Source organism: Thunnus maccoyii, chromosome 10 (genome assembly GCF_910596095.1).
Source record: "Thunnus maccoyii chromosome 10, fThuMac1.1, whole genome shotgun sequence".
NCBI classification, from domain to species: domain Eukaryota; kingdom Metazoa; phylum Chordata; class Actinopteri; order Scombriformes; family Scombridae; genus Thunnus; species Thunnus maccoyii.
The window spans coordinates 29,190,604-29,216,901 of NC_056542.1; the positions used below are offsets into that span (position 1 = coordinate 29,190,604).

The window sequence follows — 26,298 nt, forward strand, 5'->3', positions numbered from 1 at the left end:
ATTCCAGCTCCTGCCTGGTAAAGATCCCTGATATTTAGCAACCTGATAGACGGTGAGGGTATTCTAATCACACCAATCTCTTCTCATGTGACTTTTGTATTAATTACCTGTAATCTTTTTGGACGTTTTCTTAGCCGTTATTTCACAGTATATGTTTACACAGGAAGTGAGCAGAACTTTCACCTCACTTAAATCACAGATGTTGGATCATCTGACTTGCAAATGAATCAGTGGAATAGTGGTGTGATGACATGTAAACTTATTTGACTACATCACTTGTCACAACAGTCACAGCCATGATGGACTGTGATTTGTGTTGATGTGTTTCCTGATGTTCTTTTACTAGGAGGAATGATAGACTTATACGTGGAACTATGCTTTAACATGATATTTTTCAATCATTTTAATTTAAGAAAGTATATATGAATATACAGTCACTGTGTGGAGAGGTTTTCCCAGATACTGGATAACTTCCGGCACATTTTTTTCCTCAAGTTTATACTCCATTCTATGCAGTTTGTATCATCAGAGCAAAGTTGCTCACATCCCAGTCTATTTTCTTCCCTTCCTTTACTTGACATGCATTTGTGAAACATTCACATTCTGTTGTTTCTAATCTTTTCATGTCCCCTTCTCTTTTCTAAACTCATGTCCTGTTTCTGTACCTTTTCTTCATTCCTCCCTCCCCAAATCAACAGCATCACCAGCGGAGTTAGATAAGCACAGGAGTTGACTCCCGCCATGTGATTTCCTCAGTTAGAGGGGGGAAAAGGGGGGAAATCTCCCATATAGAAATGTCACTTTGTATAAATACACTCAGCGGTTTGGATGAATGCGAGATCCGCTTCAGAATTATAAACACTGGCTCCGCAGTCATTCACAGAGGAGGAAGAATTAGCTGATGTAGGAAGCATGTGTGCCCCAGATTATTGTAATTATTTTATGCTGTTTTTCCTTGCTGACATAAAAGTATTTGGACACTATCTCATGAGAAAGCGGTTGTAGTCTCTTGTAGTCTTGGGCAGCACCAGAGGTTTTCTAAGCTGCTTTCATATTCTCAAAGTCCGACCTGTCTCTCCTTAAAGCTTGTGATTTAGACATAAGTTTTTAATTCCATTATGTGGGAGCTTCCAGCAGCAAGTCGTTGTATTTTGTTTCACTCTGCCTTTTGTTTGCTGGAAGGAAATTTGAATTAGAACAAAATGTTGTTTAAGGTCGAGGCAAACGTCAACGAGAAAGACCTACTGTTTTAGCTATCCGATTACATGTTTGTTCAGCCTGTCTGCTAAACCTGTAGCATACGTTAACCTAATCAAATATGGCCATCATTTCCCTGACTTTGTTTAGGAAAATTTTCATTCTTTATCTGAAGAAGGATAAGGCCTTGATATGTAATCTCGTTGCTTTAAACATTTGTCAGAATTCAATAATTGCTGTAAACAATGTGTAATCAACTTCAAAGTTCTCTGCCAAAGACCCTAATTTTCACAGATAAAAATGAGCATCTTCAAAAATACACACAATAAGGTTATGTGTATACTAATGTGAACCAGCTTGGCAATACTGAACCGCTTAAAGGGGACCTATTATGCTTTTCCTTATTTTCAGTCATATATATATAATGTTACAATGTTGGATGTTCATTTTAAACGTGGCTTGAGTGTCAAATACTGAGATGAACGTATGTAGAAGTAATCCCTGTGAGCAAAAAGCACCGGCTTCAGACTGCTCAGAACGCTCAGTTTCCAACATTTTTTTCTACTTTCAGCCCGAGCCGACATCGGCTCGTGACAGACTTCTTTATATGGTCATCTGCTCCATGCACAATGCACGAGTTCACTGCTCTGCTCTGCTAACATTATGGCATCTCTCCATTGTTTGGGGGTAGTCACGCTGAGCCATGACTCAAGTTGAGCTGGCAGGCTGCAAGTGTTTTTCCATTACACAGCAGGGCAAAGTAAAACAAGTTGTTTACTGTACCTGTTGGAGGTGTGTCTTTCATCTGCAGCTCTTTATAAAACATCATCATCACTGTGGCTGTTTCTGCCTGTACTATTCCTCCCTGCATTATTTCTAACTGAGCTGCTGAACAAAGAGCTCCAAATACAGTGGAAACCGCTTATAGTGATCACAGTTACAGTGATCAACCGTTTATATGGATCAAAAAGCTCGGGACAGAATCATTCCTAACAAATGCTGTTTGAATGATTTGCTTATAGTAATCAAGTAGTCCGTTTACAGTGTTCATTTTAGGTCTTTTCATACAGGAAAACATATGGAAAAACATTTTAAATCTGCGGTAATTCTATTTTACTCCGATGATACACATATGACATGCAATTAGCGGCTGCGGCACCATTATCAGGCGTTGTGACGTGCCTCTTATTCCTCTCAATCACTGGCTTTCTCACTACCACTCCTCGCTCTCCTCATCCACTCTCTAGCTCGCTAGACCTCTTCTCTCTCTCTCTCTCTCTCTCTCTCTCTCTCTCTCATCTCTTTTAAATGAGTCAGGAAGACAACATCAAAGCGTAACTTCACTTGTAACGTTATCAAACGAGGAGAAATGTCCTCCCCTCTTCCTAGTGATGTTTTTGTCCTCCCTCATGACAGAGTTACAGCTCTAATCAGTCTGTTCACCAGCTGTGATTGGCCACCACAGCGTTACTTTTCTCCAAAAGTTGATTCTGGTTCAACTTTCACCTAAACACACCCCCCGTCTGCTGCCAGCTGGTTACCTGAGGCTGGAGCTGTGTGCACACTGAAATCATGACAGGAGAAAGATAGTCATTTTCTCTCAATGAAAAACATAGTCTAAAACAAGCCAACAAGATATAGCAGCGAAACAACCATTTGAAACAGCTGTACTGTATTTTCAAACAGTCAATAAAATTCTGTAAATACCGAAGCTGCCAATTTCATTAGTTTATATTCATGTAATAAATATACAAATGCCACTTAGATGGTAATCTGCATAATTTGGTCATAATAATCATCCGCTTATAGTTATTTGACCTGGAGAGACATGATCACTGTAAACGGTTTCCACTGTATCTCCATATCTTGTTGTGTCGACCGGTTTTTAGTGCTGCTAATGAAGTTGTGCTAATTCAATGAGGACCACGTTTCATTTTCTGTAAATTCTTCACAATAAAAGTCTCCCCTTATTTAGTCACTTAAAAGCTTTTAATGTGAAGCAGTAAATGTTGAGTTTGCATCAGCAGGAACTCTGATACAGCTGCCTCTCGGCAGACCTCCAGAAAGCTGGCCAATCAAAACAGAGTAGGCTCATCAGGAGGGGGGCCTTAAAGAGACAGGAACTAAGACTGCTAGATGCAGAGGCTGGACTGAAGGGCTGCATAAAGGGTCAGTGTAAGATAAATAAGGAGTTTTTTTCAACTCTGAATCATGCAAAGCTACTCTAGTGGAGTACCAGAATAAAAATATAGAGCTGGAAATGAGCATAATAGGTCCCCTTTAATCAATATCAAGTGGAAAAAACAGTAGTGGCTCATGCTGTTGGATCCATAAAGTGGGCCTAATTTTACAGCTCCATAAAACACCCTCCTTGCCAGAGCACGGATTGAACAATTTATGTGCAGAAGTAAATCACAAAGAATGTTCAGAAGACTGTAACCATCTTGGTTTGAGACTCATATCATACAGTGAATGTATATTGCATGTGCCTGTGAGTTTATGTATTAATGAATAGTGCAAAGTTACAATTTTGCCATAGTCCATGTCTGGACAATGTGTAGTGTGTAATGGACTTGAAAACTCCATTGTATTTCTGCTCAACAGTTGTAAGTTACAAGATTTGGGGATGATAAGAGGAGTATGCTCCACTAGTCCTTGTATTTTCTGACAGTCTGGAAGGCATGTCTAACACAACATGTGAGGTGCAGCTGTACAGCATTGCTCTCGCTGTATCATCAATTATCGTCTATCTACTTGAAACTGCGTCAGCTGGAATAAATGGTTTTGGTGCTGGGTGATTCTGACTTCTTTATGTTTCAAAAGAGGTTTGATTCACTTCAGGTTTTGTCAATCACAGCAGCAAGTACGCCGACTGCCTTGCCAGAGAACAGGGAGAGACTTTAGATCTGGAATCTTCCTCTAGCGAAAGGATTATTTTCCTTTAATTAGTGTAAAAGTAGCATTGAGGTATGTGCCTGGTCTACTTTAGCTTGATGAAAATGACTGCATATGAGTGCAAGCCAGATCCTTGGCTACCCCTGCCATGTTCCCTACTGCAGCCAGTTATGAATAATCTATTCCACGCATGTGTTTAGCGATTAATTAAAGATAAGGCCTCTCAAATTAAAATGGCGGTGTGATTACATCATTGTGAAATTGCTTGGTGGGGACACAAATCTGGTTTCAATCTGAGGTCTGAGGAAGTCAACGAGGCATTCCCTTCACACCTCTACATCAGGGACCCGCTGCTAAAACTCTGCCTGACAAGTTTTATAAAAGCAGCATTATGTCCATTTTCTGAGCAGGGAGGAAGCATATCAAATCTGTTGCTGCTAACAGAGGAAGTGATTTCACAAGCACGAGCCCACTCAATTTTATGGGAAAAATGGTAGCTTTGTCCTGCAGTGACGCACACAAACACAGAGATGACTCCTAGTAATTCTCAGCAGCAATTTCAAGTGCGTATATTGTAGAAGAATTTCTTAGGAACTGATGTGAACACACACACGCAAATCGGTCAGTGATTTTTATCTGCAGCCACAACTTTAGTTGTTCACAAATGAGGATCCAAGGTGCCCTTTTCAGTAGATCCATTGCAGATGTATCTACTGTATGAAGGAATCCAGTGAAAAGTCAGTGCCCTTAAAAAGCCGGTGAATTACTGTCCCTGTTACCCAGGAATGTTCCGTGCTTAGAGCTACATGCAACCAGAAGCAGGAGAAGAACACAGTTAAGGCTAAACAGACCAGGCAAAGTGTGTGCGCGCGTGTGTCTGTGTTTTAAGGCGAAGCAGAGCGCAAGCAGTGGAGATGAGGACGACATATGTGCTTTTCAATAAATGGCCCTCGCAGCGCTATTAGGAGGGACAAACTGCAGAGTACTTCAAACTGAAATGTAAGTTTGGAGTTGCATCAACATTTCGACTGATGTACAGCCAAGGATATGTGATATTATACGGCTTTAAAAATGCTTTCTTGTTATAATGTGTTAATAAATGAGTCACCATCCACTATGTGATTGTTGCATACTGTATGTTTTTTACTGTACGATGAATCATGGAATATACTGAAAGATTAGCAACTTAATTTGAATAGTCACTGGCATGTGTGAATTCCATGAAACACACATCAGCTGAAGCCAAATGAAAGATCTGTTCAGTTTTCACACATGGCTTCTTTGCAACACGGGATTCTAATGCAAGAAGCAGATTTTGAATTAGTGCACGATGAGCCTATAAATTAAACCGGCCAGACTGACAGGCCATCATGGTGAGCACATGTTAGCCAGTGTCTTCAGAGCAACACGTCTCATACCGACTATGTTTATAACAATGTAACTTCTCTGACATGTAAACTGCAAAGGAGATAAATTACTCCTGCGATTAAGATATGTTGAAATCAAAGTGCAAACACTGACTTTTGGTATACACCATGTCATTGTAAACAAAGGGCCTTCTTCTGTAGTGCTTTCTCTCAACTCCTCACTTTCATGTACCATTGCCATGAGGGTGGTATGAGCTTGAGCTAAGCCCTGCTTGTGTTGTATATAGAAGTAATAGTTTCCTCCTAAGATCTTGTGTAAATATGATATAATTAGTCAAGTATGAGTGTCTTTAAAGTGCAATCAGCCTAATAAATAACAGGCTTCTGTTGGGAGCAGCAGTGGAGATGAGTAATGCTGTGTTGGGCTAAAAAAGAAAAGATTATTGAGTTTTTGTCATGGGAATTTGTCAGTACATCAAGGCCTAGACACAATGCAGGAAAGCTGCAATTTGTGTTTACTGTGTATTGAGCCAGTGAGAAAAAATCAACTATCAACTGGAATTATTGTACTTGGCTTAAAACACCCGCAAGTAAGTACCTTGTTATTGCCAAGTGTGACAAATTTGGAGCATTGTTGCAGCTTTGTTGTCTTGGATATTTTGTTGTTTTTGTGACTGTGTTTGACTCCTGTTGAAAACGCTCCAGTCATCAAAAATCATTTTAGTAGCAGCGCTGAGTGACTGGGTCTTATATTCTGCTGACTCGCCATGTTCCACGACATCATTTTCCCCTCTCACTCCGAGGGCTGCTCAGCATTCTAATTCAGAGCCTTAATTACTATAATTGGTAGATGCAAATTAACAGCAATTGGACTTGACTGGGGTCATAAATCCACAGCTCAGAAGTTGCCGAATTTCTGGCAATTCAGAGCGGACCACCGTAGGCTGGGGTGCTTAACTTACTAAGTAATTGCAAGTTTCATGAATCATAATGCGTATGAATTCCCCCTCGGTACACACATTGGCCCAGTGGGACTCCGCTTTAAGCCACTGGGAGTCATAGCAAGCTGATTGAGAAGCCACTGTGCAGCTTAGGCCTCTCCACAACAGAAATTCCGTTAAGGAACTGCTGGGTGCTAATGGTGTTTGGCTAATAACATTTGGAGCCACTGAGAAAGAATATCGAAACCTCAGTTCAACACTGTCTTTTTTTTTATAATTTATGGATGAGTGATACTATTTATGCTGGTCTCACAAAAACACTTTGCCTCTTGGATGTTACGTTAGCATTTGAGCAAAGTGGTTGAGACCTTGCCACAAAATGAAATGACACAGCCAGTAATTGCAGCGTTAGTAACTCACATTGTATGTGTTCTTTCAGTTCAAATATACAGTAGTCAGGATCTGCTCAAAACAAAGAACATGGAACACTCATGAAACATAACACATCTGTGTACCAACTTAATTTAGCTTGACTTGGCCGAATTAGGCCTGAGTTCTCAATGAAATTTCTACTCAGTATATATGTTTTACCAGGAGAGCGGGAACAGAGGGCCCCCATCTCTCTTAAACACATACACATTCACATATACTCCTGCCTCTGTTCAACGTGTAAGCAGACATGTATTGCATGTGATTGTTGGGGAAATGGAGTGAAAAACAGGTCTGGGGTTGCGGGTTCAGGTTGCGGGTTTCAGTGTGACGAGATCCAGAAGCCGGCGGGGCTTGGTATTACCCTGGTGCTTCCTGCACCACTGGCCTGGGGCAGGGGATGGGGATGGGGGTGCTGGATGGAGGTTGAGAGAGGAAGGTGGGAGGCCATTTAAAGCCAAGGGCCACGGTACACCCTGCCCCACAGGATCACCTCCGTAAGAGGCTTTAACACAGCCCACTGCTCCCACTCTCCTATCATCAGGCTCTGAGCCTCAACCAGATCCCACTGTGGTTTGTTTTACAACCTTGAACCACGGTTAGCCTTAAAAACTTCAGCATGGTAATCAGGCTCTCCCAAGATTCCACTTTCGCTCTTTTTCAACAAGCCCTTTTACTTATTTTCCCATTGGCTCTGTACAATATGATTCTGTATCCATGTAGCGCTCTTTAAATGTATTTCACTTTATTTTTCTAACAATTCTTTCTCTAATGTCGTGCAAATACTATATTCCAAGTCTGGATTTTATTTCAAAGTTGTGTGGAGCAGCTAAGTAAATCTCTCACTGGTTACACCTAATGGCTCCATGGCATGCAGCAGCAGCAGTGTGTGTCTCTACGTGCTTACTTGCTGTTTATCAGTATATACATGTACATTAGCTAATGTGTCTGATAACTAGTATGTTCTGTAGGTGCCCAGAAGGTCCCTCCTTTATTCTTATTACCACTTCAGCACACGATCCCAAATCTGCTACATGTTAAGCACCAGTCCTCCCACACGTCTACCTAATAACACAAATCATGATTGATGCTCTGCCCAGCACATGCAGAGACCCAAAGAATGCTAAACAGAGGAACATAACTTGCAATTAATTGCCCATTTGTAAATTTGTCTGCATAACTTCTGTTCAAAGGAATTTGGAACATCTTTTTTTTTTTTTCCTCAGTGATAAAGTACCAGTGAATGGCTCTTTCCAAGTCCTACATTCTAGATACATAACACTGCCATGTCTTCACTTTTTGTCTACAGTTTCCCACTGGAGGGCTTGAATTGGATAGAGGGTTTGACTTGGAGCCATAATAATTTTGGATGGGAGCCCTCATATTTCAGCTCTGATGCGAAATCGGCCCAGTGGCTTTTCGGACTCAAATTGGGTTTAAATTGTGTCAGAAGAGGGAGAAATGTTTTTTAAAATAATAGCCATGAATGCCATGAAACAGAGCATTCTTACTGCAGAGCTTTTGATCCGTTTTTATAAATAGCAGAATTTTGTCGTAAAAAATAATGTTTCTGTGGTCTTTTCCTGCAATTAAAATAAGGTTGGCTCAGGAACAAGGGCGAAACTAAGTACTTGTGTTTGAGAAAAATTTCTCTCCCTCTCCTGCTCTCTCTCTCCCCCCTCTACATTCCCTCCCTCCTTGCCTTCCTCATCTGCAAAAGCATGTCATTTATGACTTGTTATTTTCATTTTTCTTCATATTTTCCACATGGTAGTGGCAGGGAGATGTCTGATAATGGCATGTGAGACCCAGCAGAAGGGTGTGTTCCACCTGCCTCGCTCTGTATGTTTTTAGTTCGTCCGTGTATATGGTGGGCAGTGAGTGCCGTGCTTTCCCAAGGCATTCTCTGATTCCTCTTGGCCAAGCAGTGTGGTCTTCACATGACCAATCAAATATGTCAAACCGCCAGTGTTTTCCCCCCACATGTACAACAAGAAAATCTGGCTTCAATTATTATTGCACCCCAAGGGGAACTTCCAAAATTCCTCCCCTCCTCATTTGTCAGAAATGAAGCTCTCTCGTTTCCTGCGATTGGCTGAAATATGTCTTTTGATATTAAATCACACCGGTTTCCACTGGCTGCATGACCAAGACAAATGTTTATCATATTTATTTATGTCATTGGAGATGACCCTGCAGCTCAGCAATGCAGAGACTTGGCTGCAGACTCCCATGTTATGTTGATTATGAGTAAGAAACTCTCCTAAATAAGCTGAAGTTAAGAGATAATTTGGAAAGCATATGAGGTAACTGTGGTTTGTTTAATGTGAAAAATACAGTTTGGGATTGGGGAGGGTGATGGAGGTACTGTTACAAAAGCCCTAATGAATCTAGACTGACACATCCCACCCAAATCTTACAGGGCTCTTGGTTTGATTTATATTATACTCTGTTGATAAATGCGGTTCCAAATTTTGATTAAGGATCTGTTTCACTTGTTTGTATGTCAACAAATCCAGCTAAATCCAGTTACACACCTCTGATCTCCCATTGCCATTGTTTTTGTACTTGGTGCTTATTGTCATAACATCACGCTCTGGTAGAGGCCTTTTCCAGTGTGGCTAAGGAAAGGAAACGCTATATGAAAATTGCCATTGACGTTGCCGAAACAAATAAAACTACTCATGCTGCCGCTACATCTGTAGCCATTTTAAGCCCTTATACCATTTAAGCTCTCATTTGAATTCACCAGCACAAATAAACATATCATAACGAACCGAAAGCCCTGATGTCATATGCAGATGTTGAATTTTGATTATTCCTTTTGCCTCGTGAATTCGTCAGGATCTTGTCTCTCAAAGGCAAAATACATGACATCATTTTTTCTTGGCGCTGATGGGACACTGTTTGCTCACTTGACTGTAGCAGTTCAACTACAGAGACAGCACTGCCCACTCCTTACATATCTCTACATCTCTTTTACCATATTACAGTTTGTGTATACTGTAGAAGTCCTGTGTTTCTAGAGACAGAAATAGAAAGAGAGCCTCAGTCTCCAGACTACTGTGCCATCCAGCCAGGGTTTAAGCAATGTTTACAGCCCATGATAAGCTGGAATAAATCAGAACTTTATAAAAGGCAAATGATTTCACCTGAGGCTTGTGGGGTTATTTATTTGAGGTCCGGCTCTGCAAGTACCAGAGGCTTCGTCATAAATCATCCTGTAAGAAACTTGTGCTACTAAACCACGGACTGAGCAGAAGGAAGAAAGCAGTCAATAGTGGTTAGGGCTCGATGCCAGAAGCTCTTTACTGGTTCACCTCCTCCGAGTCATTGTACTTCATTGTAACTATAAAGCCCGACCCAATGTGACCTCAAAACAGTAAATAAAACATTTCAATGTTTTATACATTTGGTTTAGTTGGATTTAGACACCTGTCTGTAGAATGTGACTTTAGCACTACCTCCTAACATCTATACTACATTACACAACTGAAATCCCTTTCACTTTGCCTAATCTTTCTTTCTTACGGTGTATGTTGGCGACCTGTTGCACTTTCTCTAAAAATTCTAAGGCTAAGCCCAGCCTGAGCTTCCTGGACTTATTGTCCCATTACATGATTTGTACAGTAAATCAACCAAACCCCTTGTCCATCTTTTCTCTTTAGACGTGCATTGAACCTCGGCATCCTGCGTGACCCGGGTTCAGAGGTGGAGGACCGTCAGTACCAGATTGACCTTCAGTCCATCAACATCGGCACAGCCCAGTGGGAGCAACTCAAGCCAGAGAAGGAGGGAATCAAAGGAGGTGTATCAGCGGAGAGTGAGAGGAGCTCCCAGAACCCCGCTCTGGAGTGGAACATGGCCAGCAGGTCAGGAGACATTTCAGTGTTTGCATGTAAAGACTGACACAAAGATACTAGATGATTCATTCTTTTAAACCGCTGTAAGCCAAAGAAAATGACTGAGAGGTGAAATTGAACATTTAACAAGCCAAACAGAGCCGTATATTTTTTTAAGACTTGGCAGATTAAACAAGAGCTAAAACATTATTGATTATTGGACTTATAGTCCTACAGTGGCCAGAAAGAAAACTAACCTGTTAGCCATGAGACGTTCATAAGTTCAGGGCTTTTGTTTTTTGACTTCTAGCTCTCTAGTGGTCAAAATGCAGTGTTACAGGATTAAGTTAGCGTTATTTCATTTTTTTAGCCACTGTAGCTGCATGGCTCCAGGGATGGAAATGTCAGTTGGTCAGTCAGTCCACAAGTTATCCAGAAGGAAATATCTCAACAGCTATTAGATAGATGGCCATGACATGCTGTACAGACATCCATAGTCCCCAGCCCTCCCGACTTCCAGCACCACCAGCTGGTCATAGCTTTCACTTGTCCAGTGAAATATTTCAATATCTACTAAATGGATTGGCACAACATTTTGTACAAACATTCATGGTTCGCAGAGGATGTATTCCAATGATTCTTTTATTATCTGTATAGATATACAATACTGTTCCATCTGGGTGAATCCTTCGTGATGAGCAGTGCGATTCATTCCTCTCAGCTCATCAAATTTATAAAGCAACTTAGAAATAGGAATTGGACAACAATGGATTTCTATGTCAGTTTTGATTGGATACATTTAGATTTCCATTTTCAATTGTCTAATTTTTTATTTATTAATTATTTTGAAAGTTTGAATTGAATTGCTGCTAGATTAAATTGATGCAACCCTAGTCAGGTGCTGTGTGGGTGATCTACTGTGAATGTAATTTATCTCATCAGTCTTGATGTGGGAGCAGCATGTAGTTATTGAGTTAGCTCCCTATCATGGAGCCTCTCCATGCACAGTCATAATTACAAACCCTGTCATTTTTTTATAGACTCGGGAGCTAAAACAAGCACAAGTGTAACAGCCTGTTTGGCCCCACATCCTTTTTTTCCACTCATGTTTTGAGAGGGAACAGACCCAAAAATCACAGAATCACAGGCAAAGAGTCCAGATTTGTTCCCTGTCAACTAAAAATAAGCCTCGTGGAAGAATGCAGTGCAAAATCAACACGGGCCTGATTGAGACTGAACGCTCTCAGGTCATCAGGGCTTAGAATGAGGCTGGCTGAGATACATGCACACACACACAGACACACACACACACACACACACACCTTTCAACACACACAAACGCTATTGCAAACGCGTGCAAACATTTATACGTACTCATCATGTACACTTATATTTACTTTACACATGCGCGCACACACACACTCTATCAGATCTGTCTTAAAGGACCAGTGTGTAGAATTTAGTGGCATCTAGCGGGGAGGTTGCAGATTGCAATCAACTGAATACATCCCCCCCTTTCAAGCATGTAGGACAACCTACAGTGGCCGCGAAAGGTCCTCTTTAGAGCCAGTGTTTGGTTTGTCCGTTCTGGGCTACTGTAGAAACATGGCGGTGCAACATGGCAGCCTCCATAGAAGAGGACCCGCTCCCTATGTAGATATAAAGGGCTCATTCAAAGGTAATGAAAACACAATGATTCTTATTTTTATGTGATTATACACCAATTAAAACATACTTATGAATATTATATTCCATTTCTGCCAAGTCTGTTCCACTAAATGCCACTAAATTCTACACACTGCACTTTAAGACCCTTTAGCAACAACCATTAAGATTTCTTTACAGGAGACCCAGTTTTGTCTCCCTGTTTTTTCATGTTTGTTTTTTCTTTACATGAAGACAATCATTTGGGGTTCAGAAAATGTAATCGCTGCATCCCAGGTTCAAATCCGGCCAGGGGCCTTTGTTGCAAGTCACATGCCATATTGGTTAGAAAATAAGTAATGTTTTTTGTACTCACTTGGTCAGTAAAAGGATTCTTATGTCTTATTGTTCATATTTCATATCAGTCATTGTCATTTAAATGATGCTTTCAGCCAGAATGACTCATTGTGACCAAGTAAGTGGAGCTTTAGTGTTTGACAGTTCAACAAGACAAAGGAGAGGATAGATGGGATGGTATCTGTAACCAATAAACCACCCTGATTTCGTTTAACTCTTGCTATGTTTCCCTTGTAGTTTTGACCATCCATCCCAAATTCCTCACTTGTGTTGAAATTCTCTATGTTTTTTTTTGTTTTTTTTAACAGCCCTTTTAAGTAGCGGACTTGGGCCTACGTTAGAATCTTACGCTCTGCTTGGCGATCTTACTGTTGAATCTGATTAGCGCTATGAGCGAGGGGCTACTGGGACTCAATTCACTCACATTTTTTCGTTCTTACTCTCAATTTTTCTCTCTGTGAATGAAAACAAGGCTGCTCAGGCCCAGTGCCAAGGTCAGATTGTCTGAAAGGGCAATGAGGTGAGATTTTGGGCTCACACTTTGGGCTCCAGAAGATGCTGAATGCCTTTTGAGTAGACTCAACTTCCAACATACTATAGCTGCGGGTCTGGATTTTGATTCAGAACTTGATTATAGGATGACCTAACATGTAGCTTAACAGTTGCTTTTATACTCAAACAATTGACACACAGTGTTATATTGTAAAGCAGCTCACTTAGGTTTGACAGTAACTTGTTGTGAATGTCATAGTAATAAATCATGTAATAATCAGAAGGTTTAGCTCCTTGCAGCATTTGTTCTGCTATTTCCTTTCATCTCTACACATTTACATACTCTTTATGATTTAAGTTCACACCAGTAAGCAAATATGTCTCTGTGTAGTCAAGCTGAGGAGGTCTGAGCTGCTGCTGCTGCTGCTTCTGCTGCTGCTGCTTCTGCTGCTGCTGCTGCTGTTGAGGTTTTTAATTTTTCACTCTCACTTTTAGCTTCCAAACAAATCATTGAAGGTGGCGGTTGTTGCCTCCTTGTTCCCACACTCCTTGCCGTGACGGGAACAGCAATGGAGGCTATGTTGGAAAATGGGCTTCACTGTACTGCTGTGTGCTGCAGTGTATACCCCAGCCTCAGCCGCTACCACCACCAAGTCATAACTGAACATGTGATTTAGAATGTTCCAACACACTGAGGAAAGGGGAGTCAAGTTCACAGCTTTACTTGTCTGCTGCAATCACCCGCAGAAATACACCACCTCGGTTGTAACAAGTTTTGACACACACCACTTCCAAAGTTCACACCTTCCCGTCTTTCCCTACATCGATACCCCCCTCTCTCTCCAGCTTTGGACTAGAGGCATGTTCACTCTGCAAGTTTTTTGGGTTCAATTCCAGTAGTTGCGGATCTGCAGTGGCCTCAGTTGGCTTCCTGAGGTTTTGTGAGGAAATTCCAGCACCATGGATCCACTGACAGGATCTGTCCTCGTCACAGTGTGTAGTTGCCGGCTAGGAAAGACCCTGTGTCAGGGAGCTGTGAACTCCCTCCACCTCCCCTCCTGTCAGCCACCCAATGCAGGCCTCTCCCTTTTTGCCCATGCCACTGAATCTCCACTTACTGTTCACACTACCGAAGCACTGTATGAAAGAAAAGTCATTCTTTCCATCTTTTGTTGTTTGCACCACACCCATTCCAAAGCGCAGACACACACACAATCTCACACACACACACACACACACACACACACACACACACACACACACACACACACACACACACACACACACACAGCTCTCCAGCCGAGTAAGAGGCCCCAATATTACTGGTAAACGGAGCCTCACGCCTGCTTGCCTTGCTGGTGAATGATAGCACCTGTCCCCTGCAACGAGACACTCATTGTTTCAATCCCTGTCTGAGGGGAGATTAGCCAACACCAATTGGCCTCAAATATCATTTCAGCTCCGAATTAGGCCTCCCTCAAACTCTCTATGCAAAGAAATGTGTCAGAAAATAATCCCTTAAGGGCACTCGTAATGCACATTTGTGTAGCAGAAGTGAATATGATATTGGCTCTGGTCAAGTACTGTACTCTAGGCCACCTAGAAACAGGGACTTTTATAATCCTGGCCAACTATAAATATTGGAAGCTGTACGGCTTGATTGTTTTAATAGCAGCAGATGTGGCAATTAACACCACCTTATAAAGCCCACTTGTATATTTGTTTTACTGCTAACAAATGTTCCCACAAATATGACTTGATTGTGGGAATGAACATTAGTGAAATGGAGAGAGCTGATGTGAGAAGGTCTCAGTTTGATCTTGTGTATACAATTAAGGGGTGTTCCCAATTGAGACTTGTCAAATAACGTCTCACTCCGTCTCTGTTACCGTATTCAAGCTTCCAGCTAAAATGTGTTAGACCAGAAATTTAAAAAGCTCAGTTATGGAAATAATTCACAGGTCTGGCCTGAAAGGAAGAATCAATTTTGAAGTCTCTTATTTTGAGTTCAGCTTTTCATCCTACTGGTTTGAATTTGAAATGCCAGAGCAAGTTTGAAATGTGTGTCTGGCTGTCAGCTAGGGGCATAACAATAGCTCAGTTGTGAACATTTTGTGGTTTTGACTGTGTTGTGTTGACTTGTCTCTCTTAGGCAGATGGGACAGTCATATAAAGATTTTACAACTGGTAACCATAACAAGTTATTAGTAAATAAAGGTTGAGGAAGTTTAGTGAATAAGTGGTCCCTTATGGATGCTCTTACTATTGTAGTGTAATGCTAGAATCACTTCAACACTAACACTAACACAACTAAACACTTTTAACTAAAGTATGATTCAGAAATAAGTATTTTTTTTAAATTAAATTTCCATTAAGTTAAATTATACGTAGACCTGCTTGAAAATATACATCTCTACCTGGAGAACCTTGATTACAGTTATTATTAACATTAACATCCAAGCTAGGGAACCTGCCTGAAGAAGTGCTAACAGTATGATCTTGTCTGCATCTGTTCAGTATCAGGAGACACCAGGAGCGCCGGGCCATCCTGACACCAATCCTGACTGACTTCTCTGTTCGAGTGACTGCTGCCCCAGCCATCATCTTCAGCAAGAATCTGTCCCCCGAAAGTGGACAGGCAGAGGTCAGTATGGACTCAGCACAGCATTTTAAGGATCCGACATGACATATTTCTCTTAAAAGTATTTCAATCCAAATAAAAAAGAGTTATTATATCTGTATTGTTGTAAATTAAATCGACTAAAAACTTTTTTTTAAAAACTATATTTATAATAACATTTTTTACTGTCAAAGTAAAGTAGTTGGATAATTGATAATAAGTTCTAAAATGTTGCGATTTGCAAAAATTCAAACAGTCAGCCAGAGGTTGCATATTTTTCTTCATTTATTTTTGTAGAAGTTTGTTCACTACTTACACTGACATCTTATGACCTTTGACCATGACCTGTTATAACCATGATTGCAACCATTACTCTCACAATACGTTGTTCATATGAAAATAGACATTGATTATGTGAGATGTCAGAAGTATTTACGTTTTGCCTCTTAACATACAGTAACTTACTCATTAGGAATCCCTCAGCCATTGCACCATGTAATGGAGGCTTTTGACCCACAGAGTTCAAACCTTTCTGCTTATACAGCTGATGTTTTCTGGCACAGCTCTTAGACTTCCTGCCTCTTTGATGCCTTGTCCGTCCACGCTAACGTGTCCCTTGACAATGCGTAACAGCTAATTCATAGTTTGCACTCACACACTCATGCATGCGCTCACACACACGTGCACACACACACACACACACACACACGATTTGTATAACTCCCTGAGATATGGAGACTCAGAGCCAGTAACAACACAAACAGAGCAGGACTTTACGTACTGTAGATAAATTACAACACTGTCTATAAAATATTCGTATTCGTTTTCAACAAGCCTCTAACTGCTTATAACAGATTTATGCATGCTTATTATACAAATGCAACAGCTATCTGTATTCACCCCTGCAACACATTCTCTAAATATTATTGTAACCTCATGATATAATGACCTTATGTGTTAAGTACTGTTGCTACTACTTCAGCTACTACTAATAAAAATAAAAAAACACTTCATATCAATCATACATTAAAAGCAGGAACTAACTGTGGAGTGAAGGTTATATTGGATATTTAAAAAAAAACATTTTATGTGTTTAACAGCTGAATAGATTATTTTACACAGCAGTGGTAAACAGCATTGTGTGTAGTTACTGTAGGTTTGGGCTATGTGTGTGTGTGTGTGTGTGTGTGGTTCTGTGCTGAGTATTAGTCAGTGATATCCTGTTAGATGTAGCCTCAAGGCTGAAGTTTGAACTGCTGGCTGTGGGTGGGACCCTGGAGAGGACAGAGGGAAGAAGGGAGAGAGGGAACAAATGAACTAAAGGGAGCAAAACAGAGGAGAGATTGAAAGTAAATAGACTGAGAAAGAGTATAAAAGTTAGAAAAGAGAGAGCCAGCGCATGAGGTCACAATCAATCCCGATGTTGTTTTGAATGAGTTTCCGGCTCCTTCCTCCTGCCTCCCTCTTTTCATTCCCCCCCTGTACTATCTCTCCCTCATCTGTCTAGGAGGTAGTGGTGTGTGGCCACTCTCTGGAGGTGAACGTGACCAGCAGTCTGGATTTCTACCTCAGCGTTGCCCAGGTGCAGCTTCTTCAGCAGCTTTTCAGAGACAACATGGTGGGCATGGACGCTCCTGAGAAAAGCACTGAGGTACATATTTCATATCAACAAATAAGAGAACTAATGCACACTGACATATGCATGATGACATCCACTCACCAACGGATACTATATATAACATATACTATATACAAAGAGCTACATACATTAGAGTGAACCATACTGATTATCTATTTTGATCTATTTTGACATGAGAATCTATGTTGCCTGTTGAAAGTCAAACGTCAGAATGCAATAGTTGTAATATTGAATTCTCTTCTATGGATTGTATGATTTGTGCTGTACTCCAAAACACACACACACACATACATCAGGACATATGAAGCCTGGTCGTACAGCACAGTTACATTCACACCCTCACACATCACACTTTGTCCCTAAGATCACCTCTCTCTTTCTCTACATCCGTTCACTAATCACTCCACAGGACCAAGCCAGTTTCGCTCAAAAATCTATCACAAAAGTTTTACTGATACATCGCCCCTAACTATCGCCCCTGCCTATTTTGGGTGAATCTAACACATTTAAATATTTACTCACTCAGAGCAAGGCAGTTCTCTAATGTGGCCTTAGTTTACTGCACTGTACTCAGCTGCAGCTTTCAGGGCCCTTCCTATTGTTTACAGGACAGGGAGCTCCCAGGCGCCATTTGCCCCGTCTGACCGCTTAATAAAGCTTTCTAATGGAACACAATATAAAAATATTTACCAGCTGTGGTGAAGATGGGAGTCGTAGAAGAGGGAAGGGGAGAAGAGGAGGGTGAATGGGATGAAATAAAGTGAGTTGACAGAGCGATTTTACTGTTATCTTTTCTCTCTTCTCTTACGGGGGGAAGTGTGTGCTGACGTGCAGTGACTGCGTCAGATGACTCAGATCCTGTAAAGGCTTCTATAAAGTTATGTTGATGGCTTCTTAGGAAAAACAAAACAAAAAAAAAAAGATGAATGGGTATCGGTAAAGTGATCATGCTCTGTTTCTGTTACCATTACAGATGTTCTTGTCAGTGCTGTAGTAAGTAATACAAGCAGTACCATGTTACATTTATACACCATAAAAAAGCATTACAGTGGACATCTAAAAGTCAATCTTTCTCTCAAATTTGTTTAAGTAACATAATAGAAACATATTAGACTGACAATGGGTTTTTTTTTCATTTATTAATTTATTTAGTTATTTATACAGTCGGTCTTAAGGAGGTGCCGGCTGTGCATCTGGTCTTAATTTGGGTGATCTCGGAGCCCTCACCCCTGACTTGTAATGATTCATGGATTGATTCTGTTGAGGGGCAGCTAACGGCTACGGAGGGTTCATCCAGGTTCAAGGCACGATGGGAAAGCTCAGCAACTATTCTGGGAGGTCCAGGCAATAGATGAAAATTTAAAAATGTGGTTATCGACCTTTTTCTTCAATGCTTTGCTACACTTGAGAATGTTATTCAAATTGGATTAACCTCAAACTTTTTTTTTTTTAGCTTTATTTCTCAAGGCAAACCGAGCATATTTTCTAACTTTTCCACCTTGCTTAACACACTTGCTTGTTTCCACACATGCGCACTGAAACCTTCCTCTATGTTTTCGGGTTTCTGCTCATTTGTTCTGAGCAGGATTAAGGGGTAGTTGCTCAAGTTGTTTCCCAGTTTATCCAAAGGTTGGAACCGTTAACTTTTTGTTCAGAGGTTCATATATAATTGCTGTGTTATTACTGCCTCCAGCTGAATTAAGTGAAATTGAAATGACCCGCAGGTCCAGAGTGATGTAATATAATGATCATCCATTCACTATTGAGAAATGAGGAATATATGCTTGGGAAAATACCCCTACTTTTATTTAATATTAGCTTTTTGGTCACAGTTGTTGGGAGCTCACTGTGTTTCACTTTTTATTTTTATTATACCATATTCATTTCAGGTGCATTATACCATGTTCTTTACTCATTTAGTTTTATAGTAGTGCCATTATAGAGCCTAACAGTATCATTAACACTGAGGTCAGTCAGTTTGTGTCTTCACCTCTGTGCAGCTGCAGAGCACGGAGGTTACTCTGAGTAAATGTGGTCTGGCTTTGACTTTTTGGACACTCTTTGTAAAACTATTTGTACCTCCATCTATCTCAGTGTCGTAAGTCTTTTGGCGACTGCATCTGTCCGGCTGCTTGGCCCAGACCCTGCAGCAGGGAGGTCAGTATGACTAAGACATGGTTGGGTCTGGTGTGTTCCGGTCTGCAGAAGCCCATTCTGCAAGCTGCAGAGCCCTCTAGTGGTGTGTTTGACTACAACATTATGTGATTCCATGCTCAGAGGGCTGCTTCTCCTCACTCACAGTCTGCTCTGCCAGCAGCCTGTCTACCCCCTGCTAACACATTAGACACACCACCATCAAATGATATCAGTAGTATGCGCACTGACATTGTTTGGAGTATGAGTTTGGAAAAGGTAAAGGCTTTTGAAATTCTTTGAATAGACTAATCGAATAGAGTAAAACAGATGCTTATCCACCCCCTGCTAACAGGTTACAAATAATAATCATAAAGTTCAGATGTATTTCCATTGCCAGTTTCCACAATATCAGAATCTAGATTTGGAACAGGTATCTCTTCTTTTTTTAATTCGAATCCAACTTCATCTGTGATATTTACAGTATTTGACAGTTTTGTTTGTACTTCCTTTATACAACCTGTTCAAAGGATTCAATTAAAAACAGGTCCCGGTGCAGCATCTGGTGCAGGGGAATTGTTTTTGTTGTTGTGCTTCAATAAAGCATCTCCACAGTCAGCGCTGTCCCCAGCAAGAGTTTAAATTAAACACTGCTCCTTGCTCACTCTCTCCAAATCCTTCCCTCTTTTTTTACATTTTTTTCCCCTTTCCTAGACATTTTGAGAACACGCTGTTTGCCTTGAACAGATTCTCCACAATCCCGGGCACTGATTTCAAACAGTTCCCATCGCCCCTCACAGCTGTGTTTTATTGTCTGGGTTAATGAATTTGTTTTGTAGGGGCTTTTGGGTTCCCTGGCAGTGGTGAGGCAAGGCAGGCGCGTGGGCAATGTGTGCAAGCCTTGAGTGTGATTTCAGTCATTTCGAGTCACTGAGCTTTGCTTTGATAAAGTCATATGTTGTCCTAGATTGTTATTTTCATATTATCTGTTACATTCTGTGTCATTGTGCAATGTAGCCTCTTGTCCACAGTTTCCATTGTATACCAGTTTCCACTTAAATCATGATTAAGAAGCAAAGCAAATGCAACTTGATTTCTAAGCAGTCCAAAAGCAGATTTGTTACTCTTTAAATCACGGCATTATTAGGATGTTTATCACAGCATTAGCTACGGTCCGTCACAGTTTGACTTCATCTCCGTATTTTTTGGTTGATGTTAATGATGATAAAGTGAGGCTGGGTTGAGATCAGGCAGCTTTCAGCAGCAGGAGATCTCACAGACAGGGAGCTATGAATAGATGATAGAGCGGCTTCTGGGACTTATCTCACTGGTCTGTCATCGGTACTGTCACCCAGCAACACAGAAGTGTATACCGACACACACGCACACACACAAACACACATACACACACATGGTCCCCACATTCTCTGCGTGCAACTGCCTGCAGCCTTTTATTTGGGAGCCAGTACTGTAATGCTGCTTTATGACTGAACAGCTGACCTATGCGTGTGTTTGTGCGCATGTGTGCGTTTGCGTTGTGTGTGTGTGTGTGTCGGCTCCGCTATGACGCTATTTGTTCTTCAGAAAGAGCAGCGGAGAAGTTAACGAGTTTGTGTGAAAGCGTACAACTCTCTCATCTTCTCATCTAGCAGCTTCTCCTTCTTCCTCCACAAACACCATATCATTCTCTTATTTGTCACCTGAATATCAACGACTCCGTTATACAAGTTTTATAGTGTAGCCTCTCATCACTGTCTGGCTGTCACGCATTTGCCACAATGACAAGCTCAAAGTATTTTAGTAATGTCGCATCAAACTGGTAAAGAGCAAGAATATCGAATATTTTAAAATCGCTTCCCTTGTCCCATGTTTGTATGTGTCTCGCCCTCTCGCTCTCTTGCGCTCTCTCTCTCTCTCTCTCTCTCTCTGACACACACACATACAGAGGCAGCCCGGGTCAGCCATGTGCTTGTACCACAGTGTGAGAGGAAAATACCCTCTGGTGCAGGGGAAGTCCCGCTCGGCTTCATCCTCCACCTCATCCTGGGATGATTACACGCATGGGAAACGGGGCTTTAGACTTCCTCCAACACTCATGCACACGCACACACACTGATGCCAGTGCACACACACAAACATAGCAGTAAGCAGTACCCAGGTTCAGGGCAAGGTATCAGGCATCACAGGAACCTCTGAATTACAGATTTTAGTAAACACACATGGCTAAAACCTCTCAATCACCCATTACCTGCCTTATCTCTATTCTTCCTCTCTCCCTCTTTATCTCTCTTTTCTTTTATTTCCTTCCTTTTTGTATCACATACCACATCAGATGATATTGTGAGGCTTCTATCTAACACCCTACACTGTCTTTCTCTCTCAGTGTCCTGTTTATTTTAACCTTTATACAACTCTTTTCTTTCGCTCCCCTTTTTCATCACTTTCCTCTCTTTTCTATGCTCTTTGTCTTCTCTCATTCATCTCTTTTTTCCTCGTGGGACTGGCACAGCTCCTGGGTTGGAAAAGTGTTGGTCCTTCCAGAGCTGGCTAGTTACGTAGCTAGCTGGCTGACAGTGGAGAGGGTTCCTCCTCTAGAGGCAGATAGAATTTGACAGTCTGTAGATTATGATATTACTGTACTAGTACATCTGTGTAGTCCTAAACGCCTGCACTAAGGACGCACGCGGGCTGCACTCTCACGCAAAGCTGGACTAATACACTACTTAGACAGCGGGGTAGATTGCTGGCCAAGACGAACTGCTGTGAGAAGTGAATTTACAGTAGGCACGAACACGCTGGTCGGTAGCTGGTTTGGTTTGTCAGTGGGTTTGGACAGCAGTTTTAAGTTATTAGTGTGGAGGAGGCAGTGTTTCACTGATGGATGTGTTTTTTGTGCACATCACCCACACAGCCACACTCAAATGAAGTCAAATGTATTTGGACAGTGAACAATCTTTTTTTTTTTCACTGTTTCTTTCGTATGTTTCAAAATTGTCTGATGTATAAATTGGAGTATCAGAGCTCTCCAATATTTTGTTGTCTTTTGATAACAAGGCATATTGTGATGTAGATCAATCAGCAGTCATTTTTTTGGCTTTGCTTGTACATAAATAAAACAGTAAAACCTATGATACAAATGAAGAGCTTTCTGCACCTCAGTCTTCACTCCAAACGCTGCTAAATGTTACACTGTGGGAGCTTGGAAGCTTGGTGACCTATTCTGCTCTCTTGTATAACAATTTAGCTCTCATTCATGTAGGAGTATTAACTGAATGTCAAAAGCACATAAGACGGCTTATCTAAGCCATGGTGTTGTTGACAAGCTTGGCTCAGCGAGCGACCTGGGGCTGGATCCTTGTCTGTGTATGTTTAAAGTAAACCATTTCCAAGACCACTCCTCTTTGTGATGAGTGTTTCATATTGTCTCGTAGCTGTTGAGCTTTGAGAAGAGAAGTTTCTCTCTCGACCTCCGATCTCTCCAGGACAGTGAGGTGTCAGAGGAGCTTTTATGTACTCTGCTGGCCAACAGAAATAGGGAGACATAAGATGAGAGTGAAAATCCGAACCACGGAAAAGGAACAGAGCAGACAGTAAGAGAGTGGAAACAGCTTGAGAGAGGATGGCCAAAATGACAGAGAATGCAAGAGGGAACAAGAGTAAGGGAGAAATCCGCAGAGATGAGACATGACACAGTGAGAAAAAGAGAGTCCAAATCCGGTGTTTGCTTTGATTCCTGGCTCTGTCCAAAGTATTCGTCTGTAAATGTGGGAGCTGACGTTCCTAAGAGGTCAGCTCTTAACCAGTCAACCTGGCTATTAACCCTCTCTGAGGGCCAGATCCTTTTCACCCTGACCTCTTCCCATCCTGCTTAGCAATATTTTCATTCGCCCTGTTGCTGCTGCGAGCAATAATAAATAAGGCTCCCTGCGCAGCCATCTCCTTTTCCATTTTGGCTGCCTTACATCTGTTAAGTAAGCGTCGTTGTCTCAGCTTATCTTAAACATACATATTTTCATAGCTAGTGTTCATCTCGCTGCCCTTCTTTTGTTATGAAACCATATCTTTTTTTTCCTTTTTTGTTCATGTCTCACTGACCCTCCTGTGTGAATCAACTGCTAATTGACAGCCAGTCATAACAACTCACCTTCCCTGTTCAGCCCCCGCACCCCGACCTACCTTCTTCTCAAAGCATAACCGTGGCACATTCTTAAATTGGCCCCTTGGAAACTTAATCTATTTGAGATCAGTAGCAGCTGAATTTGCTCTCTCCTCAATCAGTTTTGGCAAAATTGGCGTGAAAACTCTAGATAAAATCACAAAGGTTGGAATTCTGTTAGAGCAGGGAAACAAACGGCGCCTTTGAGGAGAGGCAGCAGGGCCCCCGCCGTCAACCACGGGATCGGGTGTCGACTCAGGTGAGGAGGAGTCAGGAGTGCCCTCTTTCTCTGCCTGCAAGGGAAACAGGGTCACAGACCCAGGGGACTAGTAAAAGCAGGGCACACCAGGCCAACTAGTACAGACACATATGTACACACACCATAGTAGACTTTGTTCAGTGAAAAAGCCCAGAATTTTTGTCTGAAGAGATGAAAAGAGGAAACAGATTTTTTTTTTCTCTCTACACCTGTATAAGCAAGATTCCACCTAGAATAACAGGTGATGGAGAGTATTGAGTTCTCTCTCCGTAACCTGGATAGTGTAGTAAAAGTGTGTGTGCATGTGACTGTGCATGTGGGTTTGCATGTGTGTACAGGCATGCATGTGGATGTGTTTGTATTTGATCGTACTAATGTATCTCATTCTCTGTAATTTTTCAAGTCCTGTGGTTGACTGGAGTACTACTGAGTTCCTCTTGGACTGCTCTCATTAAACTAAATATTTACCCTAAAACAAAATTCTCACATCATTCCAGAGACTTGGAAGATTTTCCATGGCTGCAGGCACTTTTTTGTTTTTTTTTCCCAGCATCCCTGCTACTATGTGATTCAGGTCACATAGGGGTAAAATATGAAATATGATGAGTCTGCACATTTAATCCTCTAGTCATAGTCAAAGCCATCCAAGATTTTATTTAGTGCTAAAATGTTCAGTTGATTAATCAATAGGTCGGTCAGCAGAAAATTAATCAACAGCAGCTTTGATTATCGATTAATTGTTTAAGTCATTTATCAAGCAAAAATGCCAAACATTTGTTGGTTCCACCATCTCAAATCTCAAGTCTGTTTTGTTAATGTAAACTAAACAGCTTTGAGGTTTTGACTCTTGGTTGTACAAAGCAAGCAATTTGAGGACATCACCTCGGTCTCTGGAAAATCATGGTCAGCATTTTCACTGTTTTCTGACGCATTATAGATCAGTTATTTTTAAAAAAAAACATCAAGAGATTGTGAAAGTAGTCATTAGTTGCAGCCCTAACCGTATTATAACATGTTTTGTGCCCTTAAGGATTGTCTTATTGTGTCTTAGTTTTTCCTCAAGTGTATTTTTGAAGAGCCAAACATTATCCTCTCTATGAATGTATGTGTGAAATGAATGATGTCTTTGTTCTCATGGCTTGTGACCGGCCCTGAAACCTGAGAGAGGCCCAAATGAAGTCTAGGCAATGATAGATATGTACAGATAGGTGCCATGTAGCCACTTGAGACCCAACTCAAAAACATAGCTCAAATGATTTGGATAATCAAGTGGAGGGGGGGCTTGATTTTATAGCTCACCTGTTTCAGTTTGTCTGTTTGGAGCCGTTCCAGTGGTTTACATGTGTATGTTAAAGATGAATAAAACACACTTCATATGTTCCAACACCTGGAGTAGTCCTTAGCTAAAGTCAGTTCTTCAAATGTGTTCATTTGAGTTGCAGTATTTTGACATCCCGGTACTCTAGCCAGAACAGAAAAAAAATCGTGTGTGCTGATGAGTTAGTTTTCAGTTTAAAGTGTTACAGGTGTTTCTTCCATCTTTAACTCTGCTTGTGAAACCCACCAGTACACCAGTGATCATGTTTTTAAACACCTGAAATTGTTCCTTCTCCTGCAATATCCTCTTGAATTCTGCTCATCCAATTCAGCCAAGTTATCCTGAAATCTGAAGGTCATTTTTGTAGTCATACTAGCTTTTTCTTCCATGGTTTAACTTGTACTGATGGGTCCTCTAGCCTTGTCCTTTACGTCCCCCTTATCAAGGCCCTCCCCAATAACCCAGATGAGGGGACAGGGGGTCTTGCATCATTCTCCTTTGAGAACCTAACGTACAACACATCAGAGCCTTTGTCTCACTCAGCCCTGGGAGTGCATCCAGACAGAAATTAAAGGAAGATTACTTCAATCCTCCTCTTCTAATTTCAGCTCTGTAAATAGACAGCGAGCCAGGATTGTTCTTGTCTTCATGCCGCTCTTTGAATTTGTATGTGATCCTATGTGTGTGTTTCTCTGCGTTTGTTTGTGCACACATGTTCACTGTGTGTGGGTGCGCCCTCTCTTGAATCCGGGCTGGTGTGTGCTTGCAAGTGTGTGTCCTTTTGTAACCATGAGTGCTGGCTCCCCAGGCTGTGGGTTGATCACAGCAGCATCACTCACAGTCCTCAGCAGACCACCTGGGGCTCTTTCCCCATCAACCCTCCACCTCCCACCCCGTCCCTCTCAAAACAGCCCCATCTCACCTCAGGTCGCCGTTGTTTTCTCTGCTGTTGCTGTTTCCCCACAACCTTGTTACTAAAGCAGAGAATACAGACATGGCCGCCAGGCAG

At 41.5% G+C, this 26,298-nt stretch overlaps 1 protein-coding gene across 5 annotated transcripts in view; it reads left to right on the plus strand.

Annotated features, from left to right (window-relative positions):
- The window catches only part of LOC121904923 (vacuolar protein sorting-associated protein 13B-like), a 342,443-nt gene that overhangs the window by 215,380 nt on the left and 100,765 nt on the right, over positions 1–26,298 (plus strand). For all 5 annotated transcript variants that reach the window (XM_042422732.1, XM_042422730.1, XM_042422728.1 and 2 more), the window contains 3 exons: positions 10,498–10,701; positions 15,682–15,808; positions 17,292–17,435. In XM_042422732.1, the coding sequence (XP_042278666.1) occupies positions 10,498–10,701; positions 15,682–15,808; positions 17,292–17,435 (475 nt within the window). The remainder of the gene's footprint in view (positions 1–10,497; positions 10,702–15,681; positions 15,809–17,291; positions 17,436–26,298) is intronic.